The 17,120-nt window shown below is 38.2% G+C and overlaps 1 protein-coding gene across 2 annotated transcripts in view; it reads right to left on the bottom strand.

Moving 5' to 3' along the window:
* The window catches only part of ST7 (suppression of tumorigenicity 7), a 136,441-nt gene that overhangs the window by 16,158 nt on the left and 103,163 nt on the right, over positions 1 to 17,120 (bottom strand). For both annotated transcript variants that reach the window (XM_005420899.3, XM_031056922.1), the window contains exons 9-11: positions 11,153 to 11,267; positions 3,281 to 3,353; positions 1,580 to 1,682 (exon numbers count right to left, since the gene is read on the bottom strand). In XM_005420899.3, coding sequence (XP_005420956.1) covers positions 1,580 to 1,682; positions 3,281 to 3,353; positions 11,153 to 11,267 — 291 coding nt within the window. The remainder of the gene's footprint in view (positions 1 to 1,579; positions 1,683 to 3,280; positions 3,354 to 11,152; positions 11,268 to 17,120) is intronic.

Raw genomic sequence — 17,120 nt, 5'->3', positions numbered from 1 at the left:
ATATTAATCTATATCAGGCTATTCTGTTTCAATGTTAAAATCTGAACTAAAAGAACCTCCGGAGTCTGCTCCTATCATCCTACCTTGTCATCCTGGTAATTTATGTTTCACAAAGGTTTTCAACTTCAGAGTGTCAGACTTTGAAAAATAGAGGGAATCAATTTGCAATATGAACTTACAAGAGACTGTGATGGAAACATTTATCAATAGCATGGGGATAAGTGACGAAGATGGAACAGGCTCCAAAGGATTGCTTGTGACAGGCTAAACTGGTATTTTTCCTTGGCAAGATCTCCAATTTGGCCTCAGTAAAACATTTAGAAAGGTTTACCCAGAGCAGGACTGCACTAGAGAGTTAACCTGACAAGCGGGCAGAAGCAAAACACCAATGGTTGTGTTGTTGCAAGAACCATTGGGATGGAAGAAAGTAAACACAGAAGGCCTGGAGTCAAGCTTCATTAAAGATATTAGTTTTATGGTAAGGCACAAAAATAGAAGTTCAGCTAATATTACAAAAGGACTCATTCTCACCTAAACTTGGTTGTCTAAACATCAGGCTTTTACTGGAAAAGAGTTGCTCCTTTCATAGTCACTGTAGAAACACTGAGGAGGAAAAGTCTGTCTAAAGATGTCTAAGGCAGTTCATTCTTTCCACTTCCTGTAGAGGGAATCTAGATGATTTTATTGAGACAACAGCCTAACTTTCAGACAGCTGTTTAGTGGTTGGCATTACAGAGAAAGCTCACAGAGAAAACATTTAATTCCTGCAGTACATGAGAATTAACTTTCTGGAACCCATGTGTACATATGGAAGAGGGTTTGGGTTTATCTTGACCAGACTTGGTGTTCAACTGTACCTAATGACAAGGCTCCTACCTAATGACAAGGCTCCCTACATTAACACATCCCAGTTTTCCGCTGCTCACTTTCAAAGGGCAATACTAGCCCAAAGGTTTGTGGGGTGAAGTTCAGAGGCCAAAAAGGTCCAACTGGCAAAAAAATCTGCCTTTAGCCTTCAGCAACCTCTTGGCAACATTCTCATTGCTGAGATACAAACCCCAGAGCGCAGGTATGGGAATTAGAACACAAATTCTTTTTTTTTTTTTCCTTTGCAGTTCTCAGCAATTCTTCCTCTCTGAGCTTTGCATCCTCAGAACTTAATGACAGGTTGCTGCATAAGAGATTACTAACGCAACTTATATGAAGTACAACATGAACTCCAAAGATAGGTTGTTTTGTACTGCATGCCAAAAACATTTTTTTACATATAATCACCAAAACAAATAAAATATGCTACTTTGAACTAGAAGATCTTTAATGACTATTTTGCAAATAATAACCTATCTTTATGCATGATCTGCCTGCAGGTCAGCATTTGGTGAAATCCACATCAGTTAAAATTTCAATTTGCACAGTCCTGAATATGCGATTGCAAACCAAAGAACTGTGCATACTATCAGCTTTTTCCCCCTTTCCATTGTTTGCTCTCTTTTCCACAACATCACTCATTACTCTAACACAAAAATCAGGAGTTATATCCTCAGCAGTGCTAGAGCTACAACGTTTTCTCAATACTCACTTTTGGCACATGTGGATTAAATTCTACTGCTCTGTGAATAGCTTCTACTGCATTCATCTCTGCAGTGCTCAGTCCTCGCCTTGAAGCAGCCTCTGGAGAAAATCTACAAAAAGCAAAGAAACAAACACATTAGGCCAGAAATGCTAATAAGAAAAAGTCAGAAAAGGAATCTAGAACATGGGCCCATGTAACCAAACTGAGTAATTTTCCTATGCTCTCCAAACTTCCATAGCAAGTGGAAACTCTGAGTGATCTATTACATCAAGGCCAATAAAAATCCCAGCAGAAGCGGAAAGCATGTTTGTATCTAATCATGGCAGAAAGTCAATTCGAACAGTCCCTTCTCTGTCACTAACCTACATTTGCTCTAGGTACCTTGCTAGGGGCATATTCAAGGCTGAAATTGCAGGGAAAAAAAAGGAAAAGAAAAAATAACAAGACTAAAAAAACCCCCAAAAAAACAATGTCAAATTATTGTTGGAGGGTTTATATTAAAAACAGGTTTGGGGAAGTTTTAGGAAGGTTCCCAACCCAATGCCCCTGGGTCAGGTTGAGATGGAAGCACAATGCAGCAGCAGTAGCAGGTGGTCTACTGGCTGCAGCACCATTGAGGGTAGCATGCCCAAACTGTGGGCAAATCATCTGCCCCAGTGAATAAAAAACCAGACCATGCAATCTCTTTCTCACCTCACACCCCACGGCTAACTCCAGAGCTGTACTTGGCAGGCAGACACCACAGGGAAAGCTGTGACAACCTTAGCCCTGCCCTCCCAAGCTGGAGTCGCTGTGTAGGGAGGAAAGATGTTGCAGTAGGTACTGGCGATCTACAGGATAAAAAGAATGAAAGAAAATTACTTAGATCTTGATGTGTACATACACTTTAAAAGCAAAAACTGTCAGGTTGTCAGTCAAGAAAATGGCTTTCCACTCCACTTGCTTTTCAACTTTAGGGGGGCATTCGACCCTCAGGTGCACAGACACAACTCTGCCTGAGATTTGTGTGAAGGCATCTGAGAGCAGAATGGGGGTTTTTGAGCTCCATCTCACGAGGAGCTGAGCACCCTTTCAGAGTGGGCTGGTGCTCCCAAGTCCACAGGCATCAAACAGATGTGCTCAGCACCTTGGAAGGTTGAGACCCAAGAGAAAAACATAAAAGGAATGAACAGATATTTGTGTCTCTAAAAATATGAATGTCATCTACCTCTCAGAATCCCTGACATAATGATGCTAAATCCACCTGCTGCTATTTAATTAGATGAGCACTCTGCTGAAAGCAGTTGTAAAATGACATTGTTACCAGTGCATCCACATTTAGTTTTTACCTTTTTGGGGTCAGGTTTACACAAAGTTGAAGAGGTTCAGCCACACAACCCTTTTCAGTTGCATCTTCACCATACTATCTAGGAAGCCAAAGCTCACCCAGACAGTATTTATAAAACTGGAACAAGAACTGAATTTATGCTATTTCTCTTCTTCTTTCTTAGCATCTCAAGTGCAATGTTTGATCACTACAAATTTTCTATATATAAAGGAATTTTATCAAAATTTTTATATTATTAATTATTTTTTTGTATATAAAGTAATTTACCGCAGGTCTTAATTTTCCTGCTAAATCAGTAGATTGTTAGGGTGTGGGCTTAACTAAGAAAAATCTTACATTAAATTAGGAATTTTGCTGGAATGTGGTTCTTAAGCACTTACTTGTCAGAGACAGCTCTGGCTTTGAGCAATGCAGCTGTGTAGCATATTGTTGCTGATTTTGGTAAACTTATATCTGTTGAAAAGAAAGGAAAAAATTAAGTATTTGAACACTTAAAAGTGTGCAGAAGAAAAGTGTTTGATTGATACTTTAGAGTAAGCATGACATATTCAAAATTAGTATGTGAACTCAGAATACTTTCTCATCTTGGGACTTATGCTGCCATGTCACATGGATTTTTAAATTTCCACCTGATATACAGGCTTTAAAATGTATGCTAATGACCTCTGGAAGTGCTACTTAAACAGCAACTGGTATCATTAGAGAGCTAATTCAAAGAGTGATATGATGGAGACATAATGAAAGAAGTCATTACTCCATAGATAAATATATAGATAATTTGGAATATCTGGATTTTTCCATAGTTCACAAAATATCTAAGTAACACCTGAGGGCTATCTACTTCACTCTTCATGTTTTCACTGAGATGCATCTGTCTAATATGAGTATGTGACAGCTGTAGAAGTTAAGACAGCTATTCAAGTAATAATGGATTTGACTTGCAAGCAACTAACCAATAGATTGAAGTTAAAGATCTACAGTAAAATAAGGTGTTTTGCCTCTTAAAAAAATATTGGACCAAAACACACATCCACCAGACACTCTCTAGCCATTTTATCCTGTTCCAGAGACACACAGGACCATAAACCCAACTTAATCCATTAGTTAACTTAATTTATACATGTTTTCTACCAGCAAATTTGCACAATGCATTCAAAAGGTAGAGAGAAGTGCTGCTTAAGAGACTTGAGTGATATATTTGTTCTCATTGTTACAGAGAATTAACTTCCACATTTTTAATCTCATGGTGTGATCCTTGGAGATGTCCTGTGCAGGGCTAAGAGTTGGACTTGATGATCCTTGTGGGTCCCCTCCAACCCAGCTTATTCTGTGATTCCGTACTCTCCCCAGCAGTCACATACTGAGACTGTAATATTCCAGCATTAAAAATTTAAAGATAAAAGCTACATGAAAAAAACCCCAAACCACAACAAACCAAACCCACTAAAGGCTGGATTCTGCAAACCCTTCTGTACACACTGGTAACTTCCCATGGCAAACAGGAAACACAGCACAGCAAACACAAGGCACTGAGGTAGGTCCACTATAGAAGGGAGGAGCAGCTAATCTGACTGTTGTTCTAAGAAACTATGTGTCCCTTGGTTTGTCACTAAACTTGATTAGAAAGATGAAATTGCCATGATAACTTGGTTACTTCAGGATTAACAAACACTTGTTATTACTCATGTGCCTTGCAAGATAGGGCTTCAGAAGGGAGTTAAACAGAACAAGCAAGGCCTATCTCAGCAGTCACCATCCTTCACTTAATAATAACCAAGCAACCAGGCACAATGTTATTCTGTGAGACAGAAAACATTGCCAGAATGACTGTGGCACTTTGAAAAGGCTACCTGTTAAATCCTGTTATCTTTTTATGCACTTGCATTTCAAGTATGAGGCGTACAGATCCTGCTGGAGGCTTCCCTATAATGTATTGCAACTATAATTTCAAGAAAGTATGTAACTGTAGAGACTAAAGTAATTAAAATCAGCAGCATGCAGAGCAGTTTGGATGACAGGTTAATTACTCCACTAATAGAAGACAACTACAGACACAGGCATGAGCACATCTTCAGTGACAGGAAGAGAAAATATTTCTGAACACATCCAGTAATCCTCTTTATATCAAGTTTTCCTTAACATCAGGAGTTAAAAGTTATTTCCAGTAAACAGAAATTCCTTTTAAATATAGTTAAAACAGTTTCACAAAACACTGTCTTCTAGTAGATAGTAAGTGTTCCTGAGCTGGAAACATATGTGCACATAGATTGCAAGATGATTCAAAATGAACAGCTGGCATCTGCAAGGAAAAGAAATGTGGTGAAATGAGCTAAGGCTCAGATACACCATGTGAGTCCTTTTTGCAGAAGAAATGGGATTTCACAAAGAATGCTGTGTTCAAATCTGATCACCCATGGTCAAGAACAACAAAAGCAAATAGAAGGATTGGACTGTTTTTGTATCAAACAAAATGAAATAAAGACTGAGAGAAGATCCAGCTGTTTCCTATGCAGACCCCCATGGAACACCAGGAGAGAAGAAGGGTTGCTCAGGTAAATGACAGCATTGGCACAAGAATAGAGTTCAGAATTAAATTTAGGCCTCAGATTAAAAGAAAGTTTCTGTGAAATGAACATTTGAGGGAGATTTCCAGGTAGAACAGCAGGGCAAAAAAACCCAACTAATTCTAGGATGGGGCTTGCTCAGCTCATGGAAGGGGCAGTTTCATGCAGGGAATGCAACAGGAGGGGCCCTGATTCACCAAGGGGGCCTCTTCCAGTACTATGCTGCTAGAGAGCAAGCAGCACTTGTTTGAGGATAATACTTATAGACCCCTGGCAATGGATGAAATAGATACAAATGTTCATGTTTATCACAGAAGCACAGAGTGGTTGGAGTTGGAAGTGAGCTCTGGACATCATCTAGTCCAATGGAGACAGCTCTAACAGGTACATGCCTGCTTGCTTTCAAAAGTGTTTTTCTTTTTGTTTGCTACATATTAGACCAAAAGTATTTGGTCCTGCTATATGCTGGACTACAATGCTTCAAAATAATTTTGGTGTTATCTCCAAAACTTCACCCTCGTATTTTAAAAAGAAGCATAAACAATTATGTCTGGTAACAACTTGAATATAGCAAGGGAATTGTGTCCAAACTAGCCCTAGGAGATATGTACTCTGTCAGAACCAAAGTAAAGTTTTAATAAATGACTGTGTCCAGCTCTCTGAGCCATCTGGCAAAATATCTTCACATACACTGTTTCCCACCCTCCTGTGATTACTTGTGGAGCTCACACAATGTGCTGAAAGATGTGACTGCTATTCTGTTGTCAAATCCATCAGGACATTTTTGCCTAATAGAAACTGATGTGTCAATCTAGAAAAGACTCTCCTTCTTTCTTATTGCTTGTATTGTTAAACAGAATACAAAAATCTAGACTTAATTTATAAAAATTTTCTTTCAATAAGCCCCGGTCATGTATGAGGAGGGCTGGAAAGTGAATTCTTACAATTAATTTGCTTCTTAAGCAGTTGCTTACGAGAATGAACTGATGGAAAGATGCTATGGATATGCAGAATATGCCATATATCATCTAAAAAGGTCATGGGATCTAGTGTTCTTATCAATAGCAACGAAAACAGAAAAATTATTAATCTGGATATGGAATGATGCAACATTCCCTACCAAGTTAGCAGAAGGCTCTAAACATGAAGAGACAGGCATGTTGCAATTGCTTTAGTCATTAATAATATAAGTCACTAATCACAAATTATTCCCAATTTTGCACAGGTGATAGGAAGAATTGCTTATAGATTGAAAGCACTCTAGCATATAAATAGCAGGCTGGATCAGTGATGACAGAAGAGAGATGCAGTCATCTATAAAGACACAAACATTAAGAAGGAAAGTGAATTAAGCTGATACAAATGGTTAAAAACAAGAGTAATGTGATGGAAATCATTAAAGAAAAGTATGAGATGAATATCAGGGGAAAACCACTATCAGAAAGATCTAATATCCCATTAGAACACTGATCACGTTTTCCTACACAATGTAGTAGAAAACATGCTGGAGGGAGCACAACTATATGTATGGTGGTTATGAAAACCAGTTCTGATTCTCTGTACTTTTGGCATTCTTTCTCAGTCATGGGAAACACCCCAATCAAACATAACCCCTATGTTACAGTGGGAAAAACCACAAGTAGCCTTTATTTTGCCATAACCACAACTAAAACGTACACTATTCAGATATGGGAAGATTTACAACTGCTGATTTTAAACATTTCATATGCCATTCTTGCTGACAAGCACATCAGTGACCAAGCAAGTGTCAGCCACTTTAACTTGATGAAGTTCAATCCTAAATGCCTGTAGAGGGGAAGGAAAATTTTCTGCTTAAGAAAGTTAAAGAGAGCAAGACTAGTAAAATTACTTTAGACTTCTCGTGTTTTTGCACAAATAGGCAAAACAAAAAATGTCACAGAATCATTTGGCAAAAAAAAGAAACCAGATGGTATGAACAGACACAAACTGTTGCTGAAACCTAGCTGAAGTGACAAGTGATTTTGATATGGAGGAAAGAAATCAGTTCTTGCAAGCATAAGCTGGAAAAGATGTGATAGGAACAAAGACAACTATTCTCTCGATACTACTGTTACATAAACTGGAGGTCTTGATTTGTTTCTCTTGGACAAGGTAGATTAGATTTTGGTATAACCATAACTAAAAGGAACTTTCTCTTAAGATATCTCTTTCAAAGAAACAAAAGGGTTATAAAATACCGTATATGAGGGAATGGCTGCTTCCATACTGCCACTTTCTGAAGAAAACTCTTCACTGCACTTATAACAACTACCCAGTTAGCTCCACCAGGTAGAATACCTCCAAAACGTCAAATATAAACATGGCAAGTAATAAAACCCCTTGAGACCATAGCTAATGTAACTGAAGGCTGCATACAATTGCTTCCTCAATCTGCAACTCTCTACAAAAGGATTGCCTTCAATACAAATAGAATTTACATGCATAATCTGTAAGTACAATAAGAAACTGGACAAAAGGGGCAGAGAAAAGAGAGTAGACGTGAATTGGCTACATTTTAGAAAAGTCACTTCTCTGTGTTAAGTGTTAGGATTTCACTAAGTTATAAGTATTCCAAGACAAAGAAATCTTTGTTTCTAAAGTTGTCTTGGATTGCAAGATGTAGCTGGGGGCGTGTATTCTATTGCCATCTGTTAGAAATGGGGCAGTTATCTTCTGTTCATTGGGCAGTTTTCTTTATCTCTTCCACAACCAATCCTCTCTCTGGGAAATATCTGCTGTTAATGAGACACTGAGTGTCACTGCATGACTGACAAAATTACATCATCCCACTGGGAGATGCTCCACCCAGGGGGGGAGCCAAGCATTCCTACCTGGATATAATCTGAGATTTGGAACACCAGAGACAGCCTTTTCCCACTGGATTCCCAGAGGAAGACCAGGCCCATCCACACCCCTACCAGACCTTCAGAGGTTTGGTACAGGCTCCAATAGAACCACACCTGCCACTCCAGGAGGACTGCAGCCACCATTTAATCAGACTGCTACCAACACCCTGACCCACATGGTGTCAGGTCATATTCTGACTCTGACAGTGGGTTTTTTTTGTACTATTACATTTGTATTTTTAATTTTTCTATTAAAGAACTGGTATTCCTATTCCCATATCTTTGCCTGAGAGTGCCTTAATTTCAAAATGATAATAATTCGGAGGCAAGGGGTTTACATTTTCCATTTCAAGGGAAGCTCCCGCCTTCCTTAGCAGACACCTGTCTTTCCAAACCAAGACAAAAGTGTTTCTTTAAAGGCCTGCATTTTGACATAACACTAATTTAAAGCAGGATTCTGCTTGAACAAGCTGTTACCAAATAGAAAAGTGTCAAAGCATAGAGTAGAATGAGATCTTTTGTATTTAAACCCCATTTCCTGTGTGTCCTTTGCTCTAAAACATTGTCTCAAGTGAACTCTGCATTTGGGACTGGCATGGTAATGTGGCCTTCCTCCTTCTCTGCAAAGAGATACATATAAGTGAGAGAAGAGTCTGTGTAAGATGTTCATTCTGCAAACCAGAAGGCTTTTAGTCTCACTGGAAAACACTGTGCTTATAAAAAATGAAAGCAAGGACAGGTTTAGAGAGGAACCATTACATCACTAAGATTAAATACAGAGGCATCCATTCTCTCTAAACCTGACTTTAAATTGACAGAAAAGTCTGGGTTTTCACACAGTGCCCAGGTTATCACTTAATATCTATCAAAGCAACTGGCTGCCCAGGGAAATTAATAAATCAGTTGCTCCAAGCATCACTACAAGCAGACCAACTCCCCCAGCCATAACTATTTCTGCTGTAAATAATATGGACATGTGTTAAATCAGAGCCAAAAATATTTTCAGAATTCAACAGTATTTAGGTCATCCTCACTCTATTGACAGACACTGAACTCTGAAACCATAATGATGTAGCTCAGCAACAGTGCATGCTGTTCCACTAATGAGACCCTTTTTCCATGAATAATGAGTATGGACATCAGCTCTGTTGCCAGGTACATAATATAAACACAATTTAACACATGGCTTTTGGTAAAGCAGTGCATCTGCTTGCAGAGGCTGAGGTTTCACATGATGTGGTCCAACATTTTAGCCCAGGGTGGGAGTAGACTGCTTGAGGAAATAATTTGTTCATATGTTATCAAAATACAATAAATCAGGTTTGGTCTTAGTCAAAAAAAAAGCAGTGGAGTGGGACCAACAGAAACTGCAGATAGGAAAGTATAAATGAGTTCAGTGTTTTATATTCCAATAAATCTTACAACACATGAAGCTGATGAGTTCTAAAATGAGCTGAGACTCCCTGAGACAGGCCTTCTGAGACGCATGAACTGTGAGGGTTATACTGGTTAAGCCTGTGTTTGCTGAGTCCTTTTGCAAACCTAGTGCATACACACACCATACCAAAGTGTGAGTTGAAACTGCCTATGCTCAAACAGCCAAAGTAAGAGCTTTATTTTTAAAAGCCTCATTTGTTCTGACTCTATCATATGCTTTTGAGAAAATGAAACACACTTTCAATTTTTATCAACTTCCATGACATAAAGTGCTACCACAGTATTGTTTAAAATCAGGGATCAGTGCTTTCAGTATGCCAAAGAGAGCTGGCACTGGAGTTTAGTCTTGAGATTTGAGAATATAGGCTTAATACCCTGTTCTGTCACAGTTCTGCTATTTCCCAGGACTATTACCTCATAACTACATTGAAGACTAGAAGGTGCCAACATACTGTAATGCCTGGGGAATAAAAACCAGCATTTCTACTTTTTTTGCTTTTTAGCATGGCAAAATAAAGAACACAGACATCTCTCCCAGGGTCACAGGAATTACTGAAATACAAGGAGCTACTAGAAAGACTCTGATGTTACCATTTTAGCTGCCAATGTCTTCAATCAGACTAAGTACAACCAAGAGCTCTTCCAGAGTCATTACTGCTACTGAATGGCAGTATTCAACGGCCTGGGTGACATTTTGATCTCTGCTTAGAATGATTTGACTCCAAAAAGAGTTGAAAACATTCCAGACTGGACTGGTAGAAGCGATTAACACTAATCTTGCTTGTAACCAGCTGCTTATTTATGGTGGTTTTTTTTTAATAGCCTTCAAGTTTAAAGACGTAGAGCTCCAGCAGCTGTGATTTGAACATGAAAAGAGTTGCAGTGCTGCATGAAAAACAAAACAAAATAATAAAAATGTTCACCTAGTCTTCTGAGCTTTCCAAAGTTTCCCTATGAGAAATGAAGTCTGCTACTCACTAGACTGCTATGAAGTTAAATCAATGTTCTCTTCCATGCTACTAAGTCAACAATCACAGGTAAGTCCATGCGGAAACTGATAATCTTTTCTTCAGAAAAGGTTTGAATAGCATGCAATAAAAATTCAGCAGAACCTAAACAGTCATTCTTTAAACATCAACAGAAAAGAAAGAAAGCACAGGGGAGCTGCTAGTGAGTGCCATCACCCTGTACAATGACTTCAGCATGGGCTGGCAGAAAAAATGCACAGTATGTAATCTTTGGATAAAGGATTGTGTAAGGGCATGTATGAAGCTCATGGCTATCAATTTAACTACAGTGTTTCCTAAATATTAGGAGTTTGGCTTAAATATATTTCTTCTGTGTGTATCACCTAGAGAAAGTACAAATACATATTTGAACTTACCATCATACTTTGCTAAGACTGCCTGGACGTCTGCATACGCTTGCAGTTCCAGCAAAGCCTCTAGCAGGTTTTCGTGGATGTTGAACATGCTGAGCAGGGGAAACTCTTTCATCAACTACAATCAATAACACATAAAAGGGTTAGATTATTAAAATGGAGAAGGGTTTCTTGTTCAAAATGCATTGAAATAGACAACACCAAGTTAAAACTCCTCAGTTCCTCTTGCTCTTAGTTCTTTCCCACAGCTCACAATTATCTCAGAAATTTCTGAGCTTATAATGGATACAAAGTCAGGTTCTTCTCAAGACATGCTTGTATAGGATGTAACTAGTCAAATCCAACAATCCAGCTCTCTGAACACATAACTCTCCTTCAATAAACAGGCTTCTTCAAAGTGACAAAGAGTTACTGTTCTGGGGAAGAATCCTCACCAGTGTACTGCCAGTGTATCAGTAGTACGTAACAGAGCACCTCTCTGGTGAAACCATAAAATACATTGAAAAACCACAATAACATCAAATTAGAGATGTTACATATCTACTTACATAGATAAGCTTACATATATGCAACCATATTATCAAGTATGTGATACCAGGAAATTAATTGTTAATACTCAAGAACAAATTGCAATTGTGGCCAACATAAAAAAAAAGAAAGAGAAGGAGGGGAAAAAAAGAAAAAGGAAAGTAAAGGGAAAGGAAAGGAAAGGAAAAGAAAAAGGGAAGGAAAGGAAAAGGAAAAGGAAAAGGAAAAGGAAAAGGAAAAGGAAAAGGAAAAGGAAAAGGGACAGCAACAATAGGAAAGGTAAAGCTTATGCAAATCAAACGCTGTAACTAAGGAATACATCTTGTATGACAAACTGAATGAGATATGGAGTTAAAATAATCTGATCTTTTCCCATGTAAGTGCCTCTACTTTATGAACTAAGCCATTGAGAGATACCAGGAATTTGTTTTTAGATACTCTCAGTTCCAGTATCTGGATAGATTCAAATGGCTGAAGCTGATACTCAATTGCAAATCTTTTTTAAGTCACATCTATAAGAACCATCCATGTTTTTTACTGCAGAATTATTAAACAACATTTTTTATTGTCAGAGTGATTCTCTAAAGAACTGAAGTGTTAAAAGATCCTTGCTTCCTTGTGTCCTCTTTATGGTTAACTGCTTTCATGATGTAGATTCAGCACAAAAAGGTCCTGGACAGTGAAGAATTGGGGTAGCTGATATTACCACTGCTTCTCAGGAACTTGCATGGAAATACTAAAATTTACAATCTCTCTAATAGGGTTTATGAGAACAGAAATACTGTAACATGCCAAGTAAAGAATATGATTCAAGGTCAGCCTTTCTCTATTGGAAAATAACAAGCCAGATCTGAAAATTCTGACAGTTAATAAACCTACTTTTCAAGATGTAAACAGCAAAACTGATGAGAACCAGCAAATCTTAATCTCACAAACAGATAAGATAAAAGTAAAAAGGATTGAAATGAGGGATGGATATTCACCAAGAACTTCAAAAAATGAGAAAAAGGTAATGCACTGGAGCTTCTTCACTCTGTTAATAAAAGAGGCCTTAACAGGTAAACAGAGAAGCAAAGCACAGAGAATTGCTTTCTTGTGAAATGATCTGGTATAAGCTAGTGGAGGAACTATTCTGACCTTAAGACTCTAAATTTGTCTGTCTGGAATAGCATGGACTTTGCTGCAGTTTGAGGACTATTAGAAGATGACAGGCAAGAATGGCAGTGTTTTATTTAACTGATTATACAAATTTCTGGTGAGAATCAGGATCACTGAGAGAGCAGCTGAAAGAGGCCACTGAACTTTTCATGTTAATGGCATGGGGATGGCCATAAACTCCTGGTTTCATTGGCAGGAGCTGAACCTGTGAAAAAGAGCACAAACAAAACTGCAAAGCGTTTCTCCTCCATTAAAAAAAACCCCACAGATCTTGAGATCTTGATGCTCACATAACTTAAGTGAAAGGGTTTGAGAATAAAATAAAAAGTTTAAGTCATTGTTTGTGAAGAGAAGTAAGTGCAGGTGAAAATTCATATAATTGGATTCATTAGCTAAAGATCTATCATTAAGTTTACTTCTCTTTATTCTTGTCCTTACTCACTATTGGATTTTTGAGAGAGGAAGCTACTATTTGGCAGGAAAGAGCATGACAGAATCTGGCTCTACATAAATGTGATTTAAAGTTCAAAATGAACATCTTGCAAAGAAACCTCTCTAAGGGATTAAGAAAGATTATCCCTGCTCATTGAGAATGAATAACAGCTGGCAAAATAATATTCCCTCCATCAGTGAAGAGAAGGGAAGAGCTGCTAGTTATAGATGTACTCTGGCCAGTAAAAGCTCTTACTCTTGTTCTCTGCCTCTCACTGACATCATTCACTGATCACTTTTTTTTGCTATTTTAATTAGGTTCTATTGGAGTGATAAAGCCTGTCTCAGACAGCAGAGGAATAAAGGTCACTGTCTGGACTGCCAGGCCTCCAAACTGAAGTGTTAATAAAGGTTTCATCTGGGAAAGGTCAAGTGTTAAGAAGTCCAACCCAGTAATATTGAACTCAGTTAATACTGTAGCCTCAAAAATAAAACACCTCTAAGTGACCACTCAGCTATGTGAACACTGACTGTGCATAAATGACAGCATGTTTGCTATTAAAAAAAAAGAAAAAGAAGATATTAACTCATTTTTCTGTCATATCTGGATGTAGAGTTTCTAGTTCTCACTGCAAATAATTTCCAGTCACAGTAAAAATTTGTTTACTGAGAAATCTGCCAGAAAGTAAAGCCACTTGGATGGAGGAATATTATGACAGGTCATCTTTCAGGTCTCATAGTGAAAGCAAACACTGGGAAAGAAAAAACCTGCCACACAGGTCTGGTGGCTGGTCAGGGAAGGCCACACACTGGGTCATGCTGAGGAGCAGTGGGAGCAGACTGAGCTTGCTTCGCTCCCTAGCAGATGGAGGGGGAGCTGGTTCATGCTCCACACAGAGATGTAAAGATGGGCACGTTATTCCCAAACACAAGATGAAAAACACACCCTTGAGTTCCCCAGACCCACACATCACTGAGCTCTAACTGGCCTGCAGTTTAAGAGGCACAGACATCCCTTTGCACCCAAAGATTTATTTTCTGCAAAGTTATAGACCAGTAGTTGCCAAATCATTTGGATTATAAATTTGAATTATTTTCACTTTAATGTAACCTGAGAAATTTTTTTTTGAGTGGCAAGCACTGCACTTCAAGACAAGATGAAGGCTCTGGTATCATCTTTCTCCACACCTTCAGACCACAAGAGACAGCCACCAAATTCAGCACTCAAGATTTCCTGAGCCACAGAGCCACTACAGCATTTCACATATACACTACTTAGGACTAAAATAGCCATTGTAATATTCAAGTTGGTTGGTTTCTTGGCTGGCATTAAAGAGAAGTGTTCCACTGAGCTAAACTAATTTTCACACCATCTGAAAACAGACACCACATGGCTATAAACGCATTCCCTCCTTACAACATGAGGATATTCAAATGGCTGTTGAACATTTCATGCCAAATCTATGTTCACAAGGATTTTACTTTGAACTTCTATCGGTCAAAATACCTTCTGGAAATCCAAGTCAGACCTGGAGCTGGGTTTGTACATATTCCCTTCCAATACCTCTGTGTGTTTGGGGGAAAATAGGTACAGGTGTAGAAAATGGAGCTGCTTTTCTTTGAAAGAGTCATTATGTATAATGCAAATATACAGAAAAGGTAGTTTTGCAGGTAATGCAGTTTAAATTTTTTAGATAAGTAATATTTTGGGAATGTAAGTTTGCAGAAAAATTCTGGAAGCAAGTCTGACACAATCTGAACACTAGTCCAAGAAGCACCCTATTCCCAGACTCATTTCAATTCACATTACAGGGTGCAGGTTCAATGATTTTGTGATAGATATGAGAAAATGATGATCAGGAAAAATATGGTACAAAGAAATCCATATGTGATTTGTTGGATGAGGAACAAGTTTAATCTCCCAAAGGACATTTATTGAAGAAGATTCCCTAACTGAGAGTATTTCAGTTATTGGAATTTTCATTTAGATCTATTTTTGAAACATTTTCAAGGAATGTAGCTTTAATGTCTGCATCCATTATTCTCCCTGTGACAACATTAACATCATGAACCAATTAACCAAGAAACATTTGTGTAGAAGCCCACTATAACCTCCAGCTTATGCCTACAACTAGACGCCAGGACTCAAGGGAATGCAAAGGTGGGCAAATGAATAATGTTACACACAACCTGCTGTTGACACATTTATTCTCCATTTGCATTATGATTGTATACATGGTCACAAATTTTATGGGCAGGGCATGCAATCATTCATTGCTGCTTGTACTCCCATCTTCTCCACAAACAAACAGTAACATTAGGCAGATCAATATATTCAACTGAATGCATTCAAAAAATGAAGTGTGAGTTTATCTCAAAATAAAGAAACAACAAGAAAACAAGGGGAATTCAATGCAAACAGTGAAACTGTTACAACCTTAATTACTAGTGCATATGTTTCTGCAGTGGGTATCTGAAATGGAAAACTGTATCCTAAAGAAAGAATGGCTGAGGCTGCCATCTTTCAGGTCCAGCTGTCCACCAAACCTGAAGGACCAAGCACACAGTATGGATAGCACTGGCACCTTCACAAGTGCTTTGCATAAACTGCTGTCTGGTATACGACCTATAATCTGCTAACTGAACAAGGTAGCAAAGGTAAAACTCCAAGCCATTTCTGAGTAGAAAAACAGAAGTTTCCATTTCTGTGAGCTTCACTGTCTGCAGATGACCTTTCAGATGTCTAAGCTCTGACTGAAGCTCACCCTGGGCTTGAGGCATTGGCAACATGTCACTCCATGCTGACCTTCTGATGTCTAATTAGATGCACTAATTCTTAAGCTGTTCTCCTGGCCAGCTCAACAGGCAAGGACAGAAGGGCAGAAACACTGTCAGCAGACTAAAGTTAGCACACAAAAAGCCTCAGATGCTTAAAAATGAGTCTAACTCCTGGTCCTAAAAGTGCAACTCATTCCACCACTGTCCCTTTGTGAGTGGAATTCATGTGATAAAAACACATCATAGCTCTTGGAGTTGGAAAAGTATCTAAAATACACTGGATCTACCTGAATTAAAGTTCTGCTTAATTATAGCAACAGCAGGATTCTGTCAATTCATTAACTCCTTTAAGTACTGCATTCCTTTTGGTAAATGATCACTGGTTTCTTTGGAAGCAGCTCTACAGTTACCCTTTTACAGCTCAGACAGGATAGCAGCTAAGAAACCAAATCAGTCAGATCCTGTTGTTTTGAAGCTTGGAAATTATTAGCAGTAAGATCCTTGTATTTTCCTCATACGTGGAATTCAGGAAATTTGACAACTTCAGAGTGTAAGAAAAGAGACCCAGATCCAGTTCACACTAACTCTGGGATGGCATGGGTTTATAATTTGACAACATTCCATTTTAAACTTGAATTTAGACCTAGTGCTGCATAATATTCAAAGACAATATGACTTCTCTTCAATGTAGGATTAACAATGAGTAAATTAAGTGAAAAATAATCTTACTAAATATGCAAACTCTAAGGAAATATGTTAGAGCATGAAGCCTTTTTGTTCTCTCTTAATTGGAGGATTAAAGTGTTTAGAGTCTGACAAGTTCTTTAAGAAATACAATTACAAAAATGCTATTATTTGGACTATGCTGTAAAAAATGAATATATTTCAGGAATAAAGGGAAATTTAAAGACAGATGTGGCATGAACCCAGAAGAACACAAGTTTTTCCAGATTTTACACTTACTACTAAACAATCATGTTATATAAAATATGAAACAGTTCTAAATTATAATAACGTTTGTCACATCAAATATTAGTAACTTTATAAGGTACGAAAATAAAGTCATTGCTCACAG

The sequence above is a fragment of the Geospiza fortis genome, unplaced genomic scaffold (assembly GCF_000277835.1).
Source record: "Geospiza fortis unplaced genomic scaffold, GeoFor_1.0 scaffold195, whole genome shotgun sequence".
Lineage (NCBI taxonomy): Eukaryota > Metazoa > Chordata > Aves > Passeriformes > Thraupidae > Geospiza > Geospiza fortis.
Note: the sequence above shows the minus strand (reverse complement) of the source record. Positions and strands in the feature narration are given on the sequence as shown.